The sequence below is a fragment of the Ambystoma mexicanum genome, chromosome 7p, assembly GCF_040938575.1.
Source record: "Ambystoma mexicanum isolate Mex_15411 chromosome 7p, UKY_AmexF1_1, whole genome shotgun sequence".
Taxonomy (NCBI): domain Eukaryota; kingdom Metazoa; phylum Chordata; class Amphibia; order Caudata; family Ambystomatidae; genus Ambystoma; species Ambystoma mexicanum.
Window position 1 is genome coordinate 139,284,226 of NC_090939.1, and position 17,497 is coordinate 139,301,722.

A 17,497-nucleotide genomic window follows, 5' to 3' on the forward strand; every position below is an offset into this window, starting at 1 on the left:
TTTCCGGACTGGCAGACTTCAACTGGGCCTGCCGGCACCATTGCATGCGGCAGGTCTGACTTGCCGGGTGCTACGGCCCCGGTAGGCACAGTTGCCATGGAGCAGTGGCCCTGCTGACAACACAGTGCCAGTGATTCCATGCACCCATTCCTGGGAGGACTCCACAGGAATGGAACATAACATTTTCTGCCGCCTGATAGCTCGGGCCACCAGGACTTGTAATGTCCAGGTGGCACCAGGATAGCAGGCCGAGGGAAACAGTTTTACGGAGTTGGCTGCAACGTTTGGCCAACCTCGTAACGAGGCCCAATATGTTACATGGGGCAACCCTATGAAGCTTTGACACAGCATAAGCATGAAAGGTATTACTTGGTTAAGATGAGAAATTATATGATATGATAGGTTATTTATAATGCACTAAATACCCAGAGTGCTCTAAGCATGGACCCGGGGATCGAACTGTGGTGCTCTGCATCATCCTGATTCCAAGGCGAGTGTGTTGCCCCTGTGCTATCCTCCCGATAGGAAATGAAGTGAATTCTCTGTAGATTCACACAGAAGTGGGCAGGTGCCTACGGTGCGCATTGCCTTTCCATGCCACATGCTCCCCTGCACAGGAGTTGATCAGGGGTTGACAGAACGCCTTGAGAATCACTTGGATCTGCCTCTGGAATGACAGACCAGAAGGCGTATAATGGAAGAGTAGAAATCATAGGAAGGATGGTATTACTCAATCCACAACTCCACACCATTATGGTGGAACGGTGGGGTGGTAGCCAAATGTGTGTGACTGAGTTCAGCGGTGGGTGTGCACAAGTGAGTGGAAATGAGAGGAGCATACGGCTCCATGCAGTCTGTCCCGTGCAGAGGTGGAGGAGCACAGCATTTTCATACAGGTATCTGGGAGCCTGAATTATTAAGCCGACTCAAGGCACTCGTCTTGTGACCATGTATTTGCGCTAAAACCAACTCTTCCTTATAACACTACAGAAGGACATTCCATTTTGTATATGGTGCTCTTGTCCATAACCAACAAATGCAGCCGTAATCAAGGGCTGCATGGAGTGTGTGGCTGCCGGCTATGGGAGAGCAACGCCTTCCTAAAGACCCCAGGCTGTGCTTTCCCTGATGGTAATGTAATTTGCAAAGACACAGCTAGGGCTTAGAATAATGCTTACCTGCTAGTGCTGTCACTACCATCGCAATAGTTTTAATCTTGGTCAATTTCATAGTTTCCAGCCAAGAAAAGTGCATACTTTTTGGCACGGCCTTAAAATATGTCGGCGATCTAGGAACCCTCTTGAAACCCTGTTGTAGCGAAGTCAGAATATCTGCACGGAGCATTCCCTGGATTTTGAGCCGTTCATGCTATTCGTCCTTCTCAAAATAAGTAAAGGTACCATATGTACTTTCTATTATTATTATTATTATTATTATTATTATTATTGTATTTATTGAGCGCAGACCTAGCTTCGCGATGCAACTGACGGGCATACGATTTGACTGACTGATACCTTTGACCAATTGGCTACAAACGGGTGGACTCTAGAGAGCTCTGTTTAATGTATGGGTGCAAAGGCCCCTACCTGCTGGGTTCTCTGCAGTTAAGGCTGTGCAGCTGTTGGCCTCCATTGCCTCATCCTTTCCATTCTGCTCCTGGACGGGCGATGAGGGGTTCTCCTCTGAATTCGGAATGTCCTCTTCTTCTAGCCCCACCTCATCAGCCTCCGCTAGCTCCGGGGAAGGCAACTCCTCCAGGCTGGATAAAAAAGACTTGTCCTTTGCAGGTGCTCGGCATGGCGTGCTGTTGCTGCTGATGACCGCCGACACCCTCAACGGCACGGATACAGCAAAGGGTTCCGAGATGTTCATTGCCTTCCTCTGGTGGCGAGGGGAGGCTTCCAGGGGGAAGAGGCTTCCGGGGAAGTTGGATTTGCTCGAGCCTTCATTGGCGGCATAGAACATTCTTCTCATCTTTGGAGAGTTCTGCTCGGTCTCGGAATCCTCGCCCACACGGAACACCTTCATCTGCTCGGGGGGAAGCTTAGGTTGGGTCGAGGCGATGTTGGCCTTATCCTCACTGGCTTCCAGACAGCCAGCCGTTTCGCCATCCTGTTCCCATTCGTTCACGTGTTTGCTGAGGTCGAATGTGCTGCCAGTTCCGGCATTGCGAGATTTCAACACGGGGATGAAGAAGCCGCCGCTGGCAACCGATCTTTTGAAGCGGCTCATCTTTTCCTCTTCCCCTACACAGGAAACAAGAACAGATATGTTAAAGCCATAGTAATGTCAAATTATATTAATTTCCAAAGTGGTCGTGTAACATAAATGTAGCATAAGATATTATGACATTAATTATAGTTAATCTCAGGCTGACATTTTTATCCAGATAATTTAAAGCAAAACATCACTCCCTGAACATTTCTGGTAACCCACAGTCCCCTACTTACCTTTTGGCAGCACACTTCGCTGTGTGCCGCTGACTCCTCTATCCCTCTGCAGTTCTGGTTCCCTTCACTTACGTGCATAGGAACCGGCACTGCAGGGTCCTTTTTAAAAAAAATAAAATGTTATTTTAACTTAGCAGTGGACACCCCTGCAACCCCAAAGCCACTGTAGCGAACAAGGCTACGGGGTACAGCCCTGCTCCCTTAGTTCGCTACAATGGAAACGAGAGGTAGATGTATTTGAATTGTTCGACTGTATGTTATTTTCGTACAGCTGAAATTCGAACAAATCTACCATTCATTTTTTTTCTTCGATTAATTATACATATACCCAAGTAAAATGGGCAGCACCGCCACAAATGGAAAGTTTGGTGCAAAATGTTTTGTACATCTTTAAGGAAAGTGCTTGGATCCCTATGAAAGTAAAGCACTCAATAAATAGCGTGTGATGCAAGAATTGGAATCTGCAGGGCGGGTATCATCGAATTGCATCAATTAAGGTTTTACCGAAGCCCAAAAGTAGCTTAGCTGAACCAAATACTAACGTCCAACCAAGTGGACGTTGAGCGGATTTTAATGGCGTGTTTCAGTTTGTACAGGTGCAGTTGTGTTTTACGTATAATACGAGTGACATGTAACATAAGTCAAGGGTACACTTAACTAGAGTTAAAATTGACATACTGTGTCAGTGGGCATTAGTGAACTAGGACACCCTGGGTTAGAGGGAAGACCAAACCCAGGGTAAACTCTGGTGCGGATACACATCGATATTTCCTGTGCCATCAACTTCAGCACTTGTGAAGAAAAGATCGTTTTTGAGTAGTATTGAAATGCTATTTGATGAAAAAGGGAGGTCAGAATTTTGTCAATGCCACAAAAGATGGAGAATTTGCAGCCACAAAAGATAAAGAGTAGAGACAATGATTATCCTATGTGGGGAAAAACTTGATTTGCTTTTCGGCAGTAAGCGGGAACTCAGTTCAAGAGCCCTTAATCTTGACCTTTGACTTTAGTCTGATTTGCCTGAGCACCCAGTGTGAGTGTATTGACCACTGGGACTGCTTGGATGGTGGGTTGTAACTTGTGGTACAGGTCAGCAAGATGCACATTCTCTTTGACGGCCGCAATCATGCCTGTCTCAATTTACCTATATCCTGCCTCATACTGCCTTTTTCTCACTCTCCCCCTTTCCTCATATGGTGAACCTCCGAAATGACCTGCGAAGCTCTGCTTCGCACACATATCCACTGGCCCCAGAGAGATAGAAAAGGGACTCTGTGTGGAGCACTCTTACCTATATGCTGTGGCAACGATACTTTAAACGTCGCAGAGCATATTGTGGACCAAAAGATTGATATCACGTGCCTTACTAAGACCTGGATGCAGGACTCTAGCACCCCTAATGTACATCTTGCCACACCACCAGGGTATACCTTCTTTGGGCACAATAGAGACATCGCAAGAGGGTGAGGAGTAGTGATAGTGGTTTGAACAGACCTTAATTTCTTTCAGACACCTATCAGTTGTAACAACTGTGAAATCATGCTCCTAGAGGTTACCCCTACACCTAATATTTGCATGTATCGTGTCCTGGTTTAAAAGCAGATCAAGTTTTTCCCCGCACAGGATAATCATTGCCTCTACTCTTTATCTTTTGTGGCTGCAAATTCTCCATCTTTTGTGGCGTCCACAAAATTCTGACCTCCCTTTTTTATCTAATAGCATTTCACTAGTACTCAAAAATGATCTCTTCTTCACAAGTGCAAGAAGTTGATGGCACGGGAAAGATCAACACGCATCCGCACCAGAGTTTACCCTGGGTACGGTCTTCCCTCTACCCCAGGGTGCCCTAGTTCACCAATGCCCACTGGGACAGCATGTCCATTTTCACTCTTGTTAAGTGTATCTGTGCCTTATGTGACATGTTACTCGTATTATACGTAAAACACAACTGCACCTGTACAAACTGAAACACGCCATTAAAATCTGCTCAAAGTGCACTTGGTTGGACGTTAGTATTTGGTTCAGCTAAGCTACTTTTGGGCTTCGGTAAAACCTTAATTGATGCAATTCGATGATACCCACCCTGCAGATTCCAATTCTTGCATTACACATTATTTATCGAGTGTTTTACTTTCTTAGGGATTCAAGCACTGGGCTTAAAGATGTACAAAACATTCTGCACCAAACTTTCCATTGGTGGTGGTGGTGCTGCCCATTTTATTTGGGTATCCGTATAATTACGTGATTGTGGCAGTGGGTGTTCTGTCAAAATGGCCGCATGTGTGTGTGTGCGGTGAAGGAGATTAGTGTGCGGTGAGTTATACCATTTTTCGAACCAATATTTTGGATGGAAGGATTCCAGTGCAAGTTGATCACAGATAATGGGACGCAGTTTGTGGAGAGATGGTCTCATCTAGAGAGATGGTTGTTTTTTTAGAGTCAAATGGAATGCAACATGTAACGACTGCTTTGTACTATCCAAAAGGGAGTGCCATGATAGAGCGTTTCAATAGGACATTTTTAGATGTGGTGAGGATAGCAACTTCCACAAGGTTATTCGGTTTGAGCTGCAATGGAAAGAGTGTTTCAATACAAGTTGACACCACATTATACAACAGGTGTCTCACCATTTAAAAGTCTCAGGAAAAGGAAGCTGAACACCAGGCTGTGTCCTGGGTGGTTGAGCCGAGCAAAGGAAACAGAAGTGAATGCTGAGTAGGTGAAGAGGAGAATGGTGGAGAGTACAAGTAGGGCTACGGAGCGGTATGACAGGGTGAACAGTGTGCATGAAATGCCAATACCAAGTATTCTGAGTTGTGTCTTGTCATGTGGAATTTGGTCAATTCTGTAGGATTGGTGAATGGTGACACATGGGACAAAGAGACAGTGGCGTTACTACACCCTACAAGTCGGACAGGGAGAAGATGGCCATTACCAGGTGTGTTCCAAAGTGTGTTTGATAAGGGAAGGAGATCTGTTATGCATGGTAACACGGTCAACCATGCATGTAGTTATGTAGTTATGGACTAGTGAAACATGTACATCTAGGTTTAGAATGTCAGCAGCATGGATCCATCACGGAATGTGAATATGGGTTTGAAAAGGAGGAGATGGGGAAGGGTCTGAAAAGGAAAAGGAGGCTGGGGCTGCGGTTCATCCTGCAACTTGCACTGGAATAAAGGATCAGGGGTACCTAACTCTGGGTGCTGTCTGTCCTTACCCACCAACTTAAATAATATACAGGGAAGAAAGAGGTGTCCGGGAGCAGCGGAGGCATGGGGGAGGGCCAGAGCACCCCTTGCCGCCATAAAAAGCGAGAAGGAGTGAGTACAGAAGAAACAAAAAAACTGAAAACAAAGAAAGTAATGGGGGTCAAAAAAATGCATAAAACAAACGATTAACAAAATAACTGTCAAAACATCACTTCACTTTAAAATCTCTCATAAAAGACAGAGGCTAATTTATCAACATGTCATGTTAGATTCTAAGCACTCCTGCTGCCTTTAGCCTTCATTCACCGTTATGACTGCGCACAGGGCGCCGGTTTTTTAATGCAGACTCAAAGGTCCAATGTCAAGCAAAACGGCCCCTGTCAATGATGCTTGTCAATACGTTTCTTAAATATGCCCATCATTGAAGCATTGCACCTACACAGATGCGAAAACATTGCAGGCATTTGCCGAGGGGTGGAGTCTGCTGTCTTCCCGGTAGAAAATGCTTGAACTTTAAGCATCCTTGACACTGCTCAGAAGTCTAAGGATGCTGCCAAGCAAGCCGATTGGCTCAGGCAAACAGTGGCTGGAGAAGACTGGGCCCAGACGTCTAGTCTCAGCTTAAGCTCAGCATAGGTCTTTCTAGTATAACATCTGGGGGTGTGCTTATGCATGGGCGGGGTTTATAGGGCACAAACCTAGCTAGAAAGCAGCGTAGCACTGCACTAGAAAAAAAGAGAATTTAGGATAAGAGAGGGTGCCGGGAATGGAGAGGAGGAGGGTGGAGGAATGGGAACAGCATCTCCTGGGATTCACTAATTAGCGGGGGCGGGGTCTTCTTTAAAGAGCAGAATCTCTGGAGGTAATGACCAAAGCGGCCCCAGAACTGAAAAAATGCAAGGGGTTTGCCCAACTGGACAATCTGTTTGTTTTCTGTTGTCAATGTGTGCCTTGCTTGTGCTTTGTTTGATTGTTTTAACTTTAGGTAACATATTTAGGCGTGGCTGCATTTGCGACTTCACCTTTTAGTATTTCCTAATTTGATTGCATGACACGGATTAGCCCCAAACAAGGTCAAAGCTGTCTGGAATTGTTGAACACTGATGATATTCAACAAGGCCGAAACATGGGGCCATGCAGATGGAACGTGGCCTAGCATTTAATGCTGGGCTGCCCCTTGTGGGAAGGGATGAAGACTCATCGGCATATGGTCTTTCCCTACTGTTGCCGCACAGGTGGGCTAACAAGGAATTCCCAGTGGCCACCAAAGGTTCAAAGCTTTCTGTCCTCCATTTTGAAATTGCTAGGTTTTGGAGAGGGGCTCTTCTTCAGCGAATGATGGCATATATAAGAGGGTGTTCCACTCTTATCCGCCCCACACCCAAAACCCGCTTCTTGATGATGTCCTCAACAGAAACATTCCTATATGTACTTGAACATGTGACAGAGCTGGTGGAAACCTGACCATCATTCCCCAAAAGCACGCTCTGCACACCTGGTTGCACAAAGAAAAGGTCTGTGTATCCCTTGCCATTTTCTTACAAATTATCTCATGTGAGTGCCAGAGGCGTAGACAGGCTAGGGCCTGAGCGAGCAAAGGCCCACCCACAATCTGTAAATGCCCACTTAGCAGTGCTGTGTGGGCATTTACAGATGTTAATGTCACTGCGGTGGGCCCAACTACATTAGCTTCACGCCCCACTTGTTAGACAATCCTGGATAGGCCTTTGAGTGCTCAGTTGAATGTGTGACTTCTGCCCCAACCTGTGTATAGTTTGAATAATGTTTTCAATTCTCCAACGTGGATCCTTAATTCACCCCCTCAGCATTGCTTTGCTAATATCGCCGCCCACACCCCCCGCAGCTCACATGCCCGGGTCTTACCTTCCGTGGGGAGGGAACACAGGGAGTCCATGCTTTTTGCAGGCCGGATGGTGGCTTTTTCTGCGGAAATCCAAATAAATGCAGTTAAAAGAACAAGTCTCCATTATCAGTGTACATACAAAAGGCGGGTCAACATAGCATTGAAATGTCCATATATAAAAGGCATCTTGAACTCTGCGCTATAGATGTGGGCTGACTTATTAATAACATATGGCGTCATTACAAGTGTGCCGGTTCGGTAACAAGGATACTGGTAAATTCACCGGCACCCTTGTTTCCGAATGGGCAAACTCTGAGCCTGCGTGCCTGAGCCGCTCGGCCCAGCAGGTCTGACCGTGCCGGGCACAGCAGCCACGGTAGGCAGACCAGACCTAAGGGACTCTAAGAGAATGGGGACTTACATTTTACCGGCGCCTGACTTCCTGGGCCGCTGGATTTGAGATCTCCCGGTGGCACCGGGAAGTCAGGTGATAGTAACATTTTACGACTCCGGCAGCAACCCGCCCGCCGGTAGCACTGGCAGGGTTACAGCCGGACTTGTAATGAGGCCCATAGTCTATATAAAGATTATTGTAAAATGGAGTAACAGGAAATAAACTGCTGCAACTTCCTCCCCACTGCAACCTCCTTGCACCCCGTCACACAGCAATTGACTTTACTGACATTAAGACAATTGGCCCTCATCACGAGTGCGGCGGTGCTGCAAATAAAAGGAGGTGGTAATTCTGTCACCTGCCACCTTTTTGGCAGTGATGGGATTACAGCCAATTTTACTACACTGCCGAGCTCTGAGTTTGGAGGCGAAGTGCAAGATTCACCTCCAACCAGATGCTGGAAGTGAATCCTTCACTCCCAATAATTGGCGTATTTGTCATGGATAATTAATACTCACTGTAAATACGCCAATGCTCCCCCATGGAGTCCAATGGACTCCCAAAATAGGGATTTACACTGCCTTACCACCACTCATTATCCTGCGGTCATGGTCATGGGAGTGAGCGGCAGTAACGGTATTACCGCTTGCTGTAAATCCACCAAAACTTTCCATCGAGTCCTATGGATTCTAAAAATGGGGACTTACATCACCATGCCACCCCTCGTAATGCCTTGGTATTGTCACGTTACTAAGTGTTGGCAACGGTAAGCAAGTTTGCTGGTAAATCAGTGGATTTGCCACCAATTTAACACTAAACATGTCATGAGGCCCAGTGTAACTTACCTGCAGCAAACCAGTTGTAGCTTGATATCAGACAATGGCCCTCATTAAGAGTTAGATACCAGCAAACTGGCCTTACCGCCTCTGCCACCCGTTATCCCGGTATTACTGGGATATTACAAGAGAGCCGGTAAGTTCCCATTCCCATGGAGTCCCGTAGGACAATATGGGATGGCCTGAATCACCGCACCGGTATTACCGGTGCCAGTGATTAAGGCCTTTTATTGCCAGTAGGGCCCTGATCTACCGGCAGATCAGGACTTCTGGGAGATCCACGGCCCCACCGGGAGATCCGTGGCCCCACCGGCAAACTTGAAGTGTGCTGGTCTGGAAAGAATGACAGAGCCGGAATTACCGTCGTCGGGTCGGGCGTTAGCTAGCATGTCAGGTGTTGTGAGGGCAATGTGATGTTCTAAATGGGTGACCTGTTTTGTTGGAAGAGCTACCGGTTTTTTCTATTACAAACTCCTCAAGCAGCCATGGCGAAAAACCTGGGAGGAGACCGCCACCGGAACTGTGTTAAAAAGGCGGAAGGAAAGGGTTTCAACATGGGCCTTGGCCGAGCCCCGGTACCTCTAGTTTGCCTGTACCCCAACCCTGCTGATTTCTTTCACTCTCTTTATCCAAAATGTTTGTGTTCCGGGGCAGGATGGCTGAATGCATAAAGCAGATGCCTCGGATACAGGGCCATCATGCCCTTTCCACATACATTAGGGTTGGCTCAACTCCTCATCCTTCGAGGTCGCTAAATGAAGTACGATTAAATTGGGCAATAGCAAAGCCAAATTTTTACAATGCTTAGAAACGGGGGGAACCCGGCATGAAACGCTGTTTGAAACTTGTTATTCGTTTAGAGATTGTATCAGCTGCATGATAAAGACCGTCTGGGGGGCAACTGAAGACATGTCCTATTCTCATGCGCTGGAGTTGATGGGAGAAGGATCTGCAGACTACTTCATTGATCATATGTTTCACACAATTCAAAAGAGAGTAGAAAAGAGCGATATATGAAGTCTTATGTTCATATATCGGAGTATTTAGCAATACCATTTTAATAATCACACTTCTTCCTTTCTTCTCTCACACTGTCTTCAAACCTTTTCTTTAAAAGGCAACCATACTTCTGAGAGGCTAAAGAATGGCTTCAGGGTGATTTCATCGAATACATTTGGTTGAAGGAGAATTTGTCATATTTTATATGCGGCGGGAGATCACCCTTAACCCTTAGCCCACCACCCCAGCCCACCTACAATAATGATTTCCCTAAACCCACCGCCCACATATATAAGCAGCAGAATTTGTAAAAAAAACGGCCTCGTATTCTCCTTAGACCAAAGACGATGCGTAGAAATTTGCCGATCCCAAGGACCATCACTGGCTCAAAATTAGTGATAGGATCCTCTTCAAAACTGCGTCTCTAACCTTCAAAAGTCTCAATAATGCAGCCCCACCTTATCTTATGGAAAGAATAGTCAGAAGAACATCAACCCGACCTTCTAAGGCGGTTAACTCCCACTGCCTTCAAAAACCTAGATTCAGGTTAGGCAGAAATAGCTTTCTAGTAAAAGCTGCCCAGTACTGTAATGCACTCCCACTTGAGCTCAGAATAGATCAGTCCCACTATAGCTTCAGACAAAACACCCTTAACTGGTCATGATCCTATGACTAAACGACTACACCAGCACAGAACCGGCGACCGCTTGTTCCTTTGTACCAGTTCCTTATTGCATTTCATTCTGACTCTGTTATTTGTATGTATGTACTCTACCTCTACCTGTCTTTACTTTGTAACTAAGCTATAAGTATCCTTGTTTTCTGTGCGCCCAGTTACCTAAGGGTTTGGTGCGCGGTACAAATTAATAAACAAACAGACAAACAAACATATACACTCAGTCCTGCTTCTGGAACCCACCTTGGCGACTCCCACCTCCAGCTCCACCACAAGTTCTGCTGCACCAGAGATTTCCGCCTCTCACTATTCACCGGGCTGAGCTCAGTCCTAAATTCCCGCCTCCACAGATTCAAACTTCAGGGCCTCCTACCATCCAGTGACGGGACACCAATGAACCGAGCCAGATCTGACCAGGATAAACTCGACTGTGTACCCTCCTCAATGCCCTCTCAATCCTCCAATGTGCCCAGATCCATAACCGACTGTGCACCCCTTCGGCATCACATGGTTCCACCTACCTTCTGCTAATGGACATGCGCAGCTAGGCAGGTGGCGGCGTCATCACCATCTATAAATGCACCATCGCCAAACAACAGCCACATCCAGCTGTGGGGGGTTGCCCCAATTACTTGTTTAGAAAGAGCCATGTAGAAATAATTAGGATAGCCCACCTGTGCACTGGCATGTTAACTCCCCATCCTCTCTCGGACAGCATGAGCGCTATATTAAAAATTGAAAACAATAAAATATATGAACTAAAAACTCGCTGTCACTATCACGGATGAAAAGAAGCGTTGGCCTCCTTCGGGACGGCAAACTGTGCATTTTTGCAGCATCTGCATCTCACCACCCAATGAATAACCAAGTGAGGGGTCAACTTCGCTTAGATTATGAAAAGTCATAGCAGCTCCTGAGAGCCAACCAAATGATTCTGCAGGTCCTGGAGCCTAGAAGTATGTGCCAGGAAATTCTTACTAAGGGCCTGATCACGACTTTGGCGGTAACGCCGGGGGTATTACCGGCCGGCGGTATTAGCCCTACCGCCGAACTCCCCGGCGCTAATAGCGCCGGATCACGAGTTCAGCGGTAATGTAATTCCCCATTGAGCCCATTCGGGAATGCCCCATTCCGCATTGGGCTCAATGGGGAAAATATGCGCTCTTACAACCGGCGTATTTCCCGCCGGCGGTAATAGCGCAAATTTTCGGCGGATTTCCCCCAGCTAAGAGCTGGGGCGAAATCCGCCGAAGTCCTGATTTGGCGGACACTTAGATCCGGCGGTAATAGTGCGACCGCCGGATTTAAGGGTTACCGCCAAAGTCGTGATGAGGCTGTGTGGCAGATGTGCAGGAAAGCTGACAGGGTGCGTCAGAATTCTAAGGGAGGCTGAAAAGGTGACCACAGGTCAAGGTAGACTCAGAAAGTCGCTGCATCTCCCGATAGATTGTAGGATATGGGAGCAACCTCTACTAGACTCAAAGTGTGACAGCCGCCCCGGATAAGCCTCACACCAGCTAGAGTGCAGGGAAAGACGATGACCTCTAGCATCCAGAAAATGGAAGATGGGCCGTGTAGTAACGGCCACATTGGCATTAACGATTAGGGTGCATCCATGAAAGCAGTCACCCTAAAGACACATACATCATTTGTACAGCATATTGAATCAAACACTTGGTCTGGACAGAAGAGAAACTACTATCAAGAGAGGCTGAGAGAGTCCTCGGACAGTATCGCCAGAAGCAGGTCAACCTCCTGAAGATGAACGAAGACCAAAGAAATTAACCATGGTGAAGATGCTGAACTACGCTCCTCAGAATTTGGAGAAGACATTCTAGGGCCACACCCATTCCCAGGCTACCCTAACTGGGTATTTTGGAATGCAGCTGGATGTCAGTCGTTCCTTCCACCTTAGGTGGAAGCGGTCTCATGACCCTGCCACTTTCAGCGTTGGGTCATATGTCCTCCATCTCTTTGTGTGGTGGAGTCCTCATTAACTCCTTAACGGCAGGATTACTGTAATTGCCTTTACCTTGGACAACTGCAAAGCCTGGACATTGGCCTCGATCATCTTCAGAATGCAGCTGGACGTCTGGAGTGTGGAGCACATTCCCGCCAGTCTTGTTCATCAATACTAGCCCAACTGTGCTGGCTGCCTTACGGACCACTTCCAAAGGCTCATGAAATAGAACACAGGGCCTTGTAGGCCAGACGCCCATCTTTTATGATCGGCAGATTGCAGCAATAGAGACGTAGCCACACACTACGCTTAGCTTCGGAACACCTTCTCGAGGTCCGAAGAAGTCTTGTGGGACAAAGATCTATCCCTGTTCATGCACCATACTGTAGTGTTCTCTGCCTAATATGGAGATCTACAACCTTTGGCTCTCCAGATGTTTTAGACTACAAATCCCATCAGCCAGGCAGGATAGTAACTGGTGAGGATAGTAACTGGTGAGGAATCATGGAAGTCATAGTCCAAAACAACTGGAGAGCCACAAACTGGAGACCACTGGCCTAATCCATTGCAGCAGAGGCTCCTATTGCTTTCCACGAATGGTAAAAGGCATGGCTATTTCCTCAATAGCTTCACGGGGAGCGGTCCATGCCCAGCTAGGCCATTCAATCGTCATCAGTGGGATGTTTCTATTAGCCACTGAGCATTCTGCCTAATTCACTTACAAAGTATAACTTATTGAATTACAGGAAATACAGACTGTCAGATCTGCCCAAATAGTCCTGCAACGCAATTACACCAGGAAGTTATCCCTTCCTCAGATACCCAAATGTTTGATGTTGCACAGACTGGCCGGTTGCTCAGAACTGATTGGAAACCAAACGCAATACTGTGGGTTGAATACAGTGTTTATACCGAATATTTTATACTGAATGACATTTATATCGAAACTTTTATCTTGAAAACCTGTATATCGAATGCATTTAGGGTGAGGTAAAGGGTTAAATATGTTTTGGAAATGGTTGGGGGATTGCTTTTTATGGGTGAGAGACAGGGTTTTGGGGGACCCCCCCCCAAAAAAGAGAAAAAAATGCATTCAATATAAATGTTTTCAAGATAAAAGTTTGGATATATGGGCATTCGTTGTATGTATTCGGTATAAAGACATTTAACCATGTGGGTGTGCATGGAAAGGTGACTTTATGACCCCATATCATTCAAATTGTTCTTTCTCATCTGAATGTAATCCAAGAAACTGATTGCGATGGTCCTCTTGAAACCAACATGTAAACCGCAAACATAAATAAACCAAATCGGCTTTGTTAGGAGTTTGGTGCAATTTTCTAGTATTTACGTCAAACTCCAATAGTCTTACTGCCAGATAATGACCTCGGAACTGCAGGCAAATCACCCAGATTGCGGACTGGCCTTCTTCTCCATAATGCGGTTCCGTCGGACTCCAATGTGGCTTGGTGGAGTTCTTGCCAGTGATAGCTCCCCTATTATTTGGTAGCAAAGTGGAGGAGAAATACTCCGGCCTTTATCAAACACTTTTTGACTGCACCCCCATAATCACAATGCGTCCCTATTACTCTCAAAGTGGCAAATGGGCCATGAGAATGCCCAGATATGCCAGTTTGTTTGGTATGCAGCCCACAATGTGGTGACTGCTTCCTGCAATACCCCAAATAGTCATCAGTGACACCTATAATTTATTTATTGGCAAAATGTACAGTCACCACCTTTTAAAGTTCTGTCAAGGGATGGGGGCGTCAAATCCTTCATACAACAACATTCCTTTCGGAACTGGCCATGGGTAACAGATTCGACCTTGTTGGTGTCTTGGCCGACATTCCAAGATTCTTCCAGTGCTGGGAAACCTCCTGACATTCCAACATTGCATTAAGGGTCTGGATCATGTTGGCTTAGCCCCACCTTCATTCCACAGACACACATTTGTTAAGGAGCCAATCAAATGCGGTAAGCCAGAATTAGGTTCACGGTCTGGTTGCTCACAGGTCAGTTTGGCCTTGCCTTAATTGGGACCACTGTTGGAGTTTTAACTGTGCCCGGGTGACGCCAATCTTGCACAATGAAGAATTTAGTCAAACATGTCCTTGTTCTGGGAAAAAGAAAAGGTTCTATCACCAAAGCACAACTTCAGATCATAAATTCAATTTGTAATGAGCAACAAGAGACTGGATACACAAATCAGGAGTCCTGTGACTCCAAATAGATTGCATCCAAATAGATTGGAAACACTATTTTGGTAACATGGACGGAACGGCAGGCTTATCTCTGCAAGGTCGTGGATCGTTGGTTAGTTGCAACACAGCGAAAATACAATTATTACCCAATGATAAAAGAGACTTTCCAGTCAAAGTTGTATAAAAATATCTACTTTATTCTTATTACAACAGACAGTTCTAGCACACTACAAAACACAATGCAGCCTGTAAAGAAACACAGAGGACAGACAAGTTCACAAGGGAAAGGGATGCACTCTGGAAACTGACAGGAGAGTAGTCGGTAAAGCAATAAGTCTTAACTGTTCAAAGTTATTTGGTTTCCACACCAAGGAAGCAATGGGTCGTAAATGTCACTAGGGGCCTTCAGAGAAGGACCAGGGGGACAGAACCACAATGTACCTGGTGCTTGAGATGATCTTGATGCTCAACAGCATTAAGTCGGTTCCAGGGTGCTTTGCAGCTTCTGCAACAGAGTTCAAGACGTGAGACAGTTGTGGGTATCAGGCAGCAGGCAGTTTGGTAAGCGAGGCTGGATGGACGGATGGCAGCAGGCTGACCTACACGGTGGCTTGGGATTAAGAATTGTTGTATATATGTTGGTTGGCGGATCTGGAATGCTGGTCGAGGCATCTTGGATGGCTTTGGTGACTGCAGCGTGACAACAGTCAGTGGTGCAGCTGGTCGCAATTCGAGGGCTCGACTGCCTCAAAAATGGCCTTAAAACATGGACGCTGGTTGTTGCTTGTTGTGGCACTCCTCCTTGCTTCTTCACAGGGCTTGAGTCGTCCTTTACGGCAGAGCTGAGGAGAGTGTTTGTAGGTAATGGCCTTGTCCTTCGTTCAGAGACTCTATGGCACTTCCACCTAGGACGTTTGTTGGCAGAACCGAGAAGGTCATGCTGTGTGCTGAATAGGTAACGGTTCTAGAGCTGCTGGACTGGTCCTCTTCTGGAGATGTTTAGGGGAGGGATCTTGCTTCCCTCTTGGAAATCCTGGCCTTCCTTCACTGGCGGAATCTGTAAGGTAGACTGTACCTTGAGCCAGGGTCCAAATGAGTCCTTCTTATCACTCCTTTCAAAGTCATCGGACGATCTGCCAAATGAGGGGCTCAATCTTCTTTTAAAGGTAAATGGACCCCAGTGATTGGTGCAAGCTAAGCCTATTTTAAGGAACCAATTCTGGGTCCCCACCAACAATCTTCTGTTATGTGTGAGGTCATAACCAGAGTGCTTTGCAACATGAAAGGTAAGGGCTGACAACATGTACCACTAAACCCCACCCATGTTCCTGTCTGTTGGGGATCAAAGTGTCTTCCTGGTTATTGAGCTCTCTGTGACTCTTGATCAAAGCACAGGTCTCCCTAAAGTTTGTGGCAAGAACAGACTTCTGTCTACATCAATTCACGTACTTCTTCCCTCTGGAAGGGGGTCTCCGTGCAGGAGTTGCCTACTGTAAACAGTTGTCCCAGACATGCCATTTACTGCCCTTCATACAGAGGGGTGGGAGATAGCTTCAAATTGACACATTGCATATCAAAGAGGTGTTGGGTTTCCTGTCCCCTTTAATCATTTCTGCTAACAAGCCCCTTTGAGGGTCTGCTTCAATTAACTGTCATCAGTAGGCGCTGCCCAGAACTTAGACAATAGAGAGACCGGTTCCATGGAGCCTTTGATACTTTAATTAGGAGCGCCATGGGCGGAGGAAGGTGTTGCCTTTCCCCTTCCTGAGACGCTTTGATGTACCTGTGGCTGTCGCATTCCAGCTAAATATGACAGGGATGACTGCTCCTGTAGGCTGCGTCCCCCCAGAGTACACTTGACTATGTGTTTGTTGTGCGGTGAGCAGAGGAAAATGTGTGCGGATTAGTCCCACACATTTTCTGAGGTTGATCTCCCATCATTCATTTTTATTACAAAACTTCAAAAAAGCCCAGGCGAGCACACACTCCCCGTGCGGATGGTCGAATTCCTCACAAGTCCAGAACCGGAAATGCTAGTGATGTACTGCATATATGAATGTAAGGTATGTTACACATTATAGAGGACCACTCTTTTTCTGGTACACATCAAGTGAAAAATGACTGTAAATGTCACAGAGAACATATGATTCAACCATGGAGAAACAACAGATCCCCTTGTTTTTTGAATGATAATACAATTCAGGGGGGTGTATTGTATGTGAGACTTAAATATGTTAGATCTTGAATACATAAAACATATTTTGATTAGGATAGCACAAACAGATTTCCTCCTAAATATTTCAGAAACTTTATCAAATCAGAAGACTTTTTTAAATGTATTTTTGTACTCATTGTTTTATGGTTAATCAATAACCTTCAACCTTAACCTTTAAGTTTCAATTGATACATGATCAAAACACAAAAAAAAAAAACATTTCATTACAGTTTCAAAACAAATAAATATTCTTAAAAAGCCAATAAATGTTTCTCACTATTCATACAACTATATACAAATTATAAAAGATTTCCTCCATAAAAACAAAATGTTTTCCTAAAATGTTTCCAAAATCATAAAATCCAAATCTATTAAATAAACAGGAGAGATGTAGATGGAGAACAATAAGAGGACCCACCACCCATTAATCACATCTGCGTAACTTAGCAGGGAACATTTACTATGTGGTTCACCTTCAAGCCAGGACATTACTGTCCCCTGGGTACAGATGTCAAACTACATCTGAAGACTTAGCTACACAGCGCTTGCAAACGTAGCCCCATCAAATGAGTGAGGAAGCCAGGCGTTCCCAAGTTTATTGGGATTCTTTGATTTGTAGTCCTGAAATTAACAAGGAAAAGACAAACTGCAAGATCCAGAATTCCAAGATAAAACTGGATGGATGGA

At 45.9% G+C, this 17,497-nt stretch overlaps 1 protein-coding gene across 1 annotated transcript in view; it reads right to left on the bottom strand.

The window, feature by feature from the left end:
• Positions 1-17,497, bottom strand: part of ARHGAP31 (Rho GTPase activating protein 31) — a 603,437-nt gene that overhangs the window by 19,275 nt on the left and 566,665 nt on the right. The window contains exons 9-10 of the mRNA XM_069635924.1: positions 7,547-7,606; positions 1,587-2,246 (exon numbers count right to left, since the gene is read on the bottom strand). Of these exons, the coding sequence (XP_069492025.1) occupies positions 1,587-2,246; positions 7,547-7,606 (720 nt within the window). The remainder of the gene's footprint in view (positions 1-1,586; positions 2,247-7,546; positions 7,607-17,497) is intronic.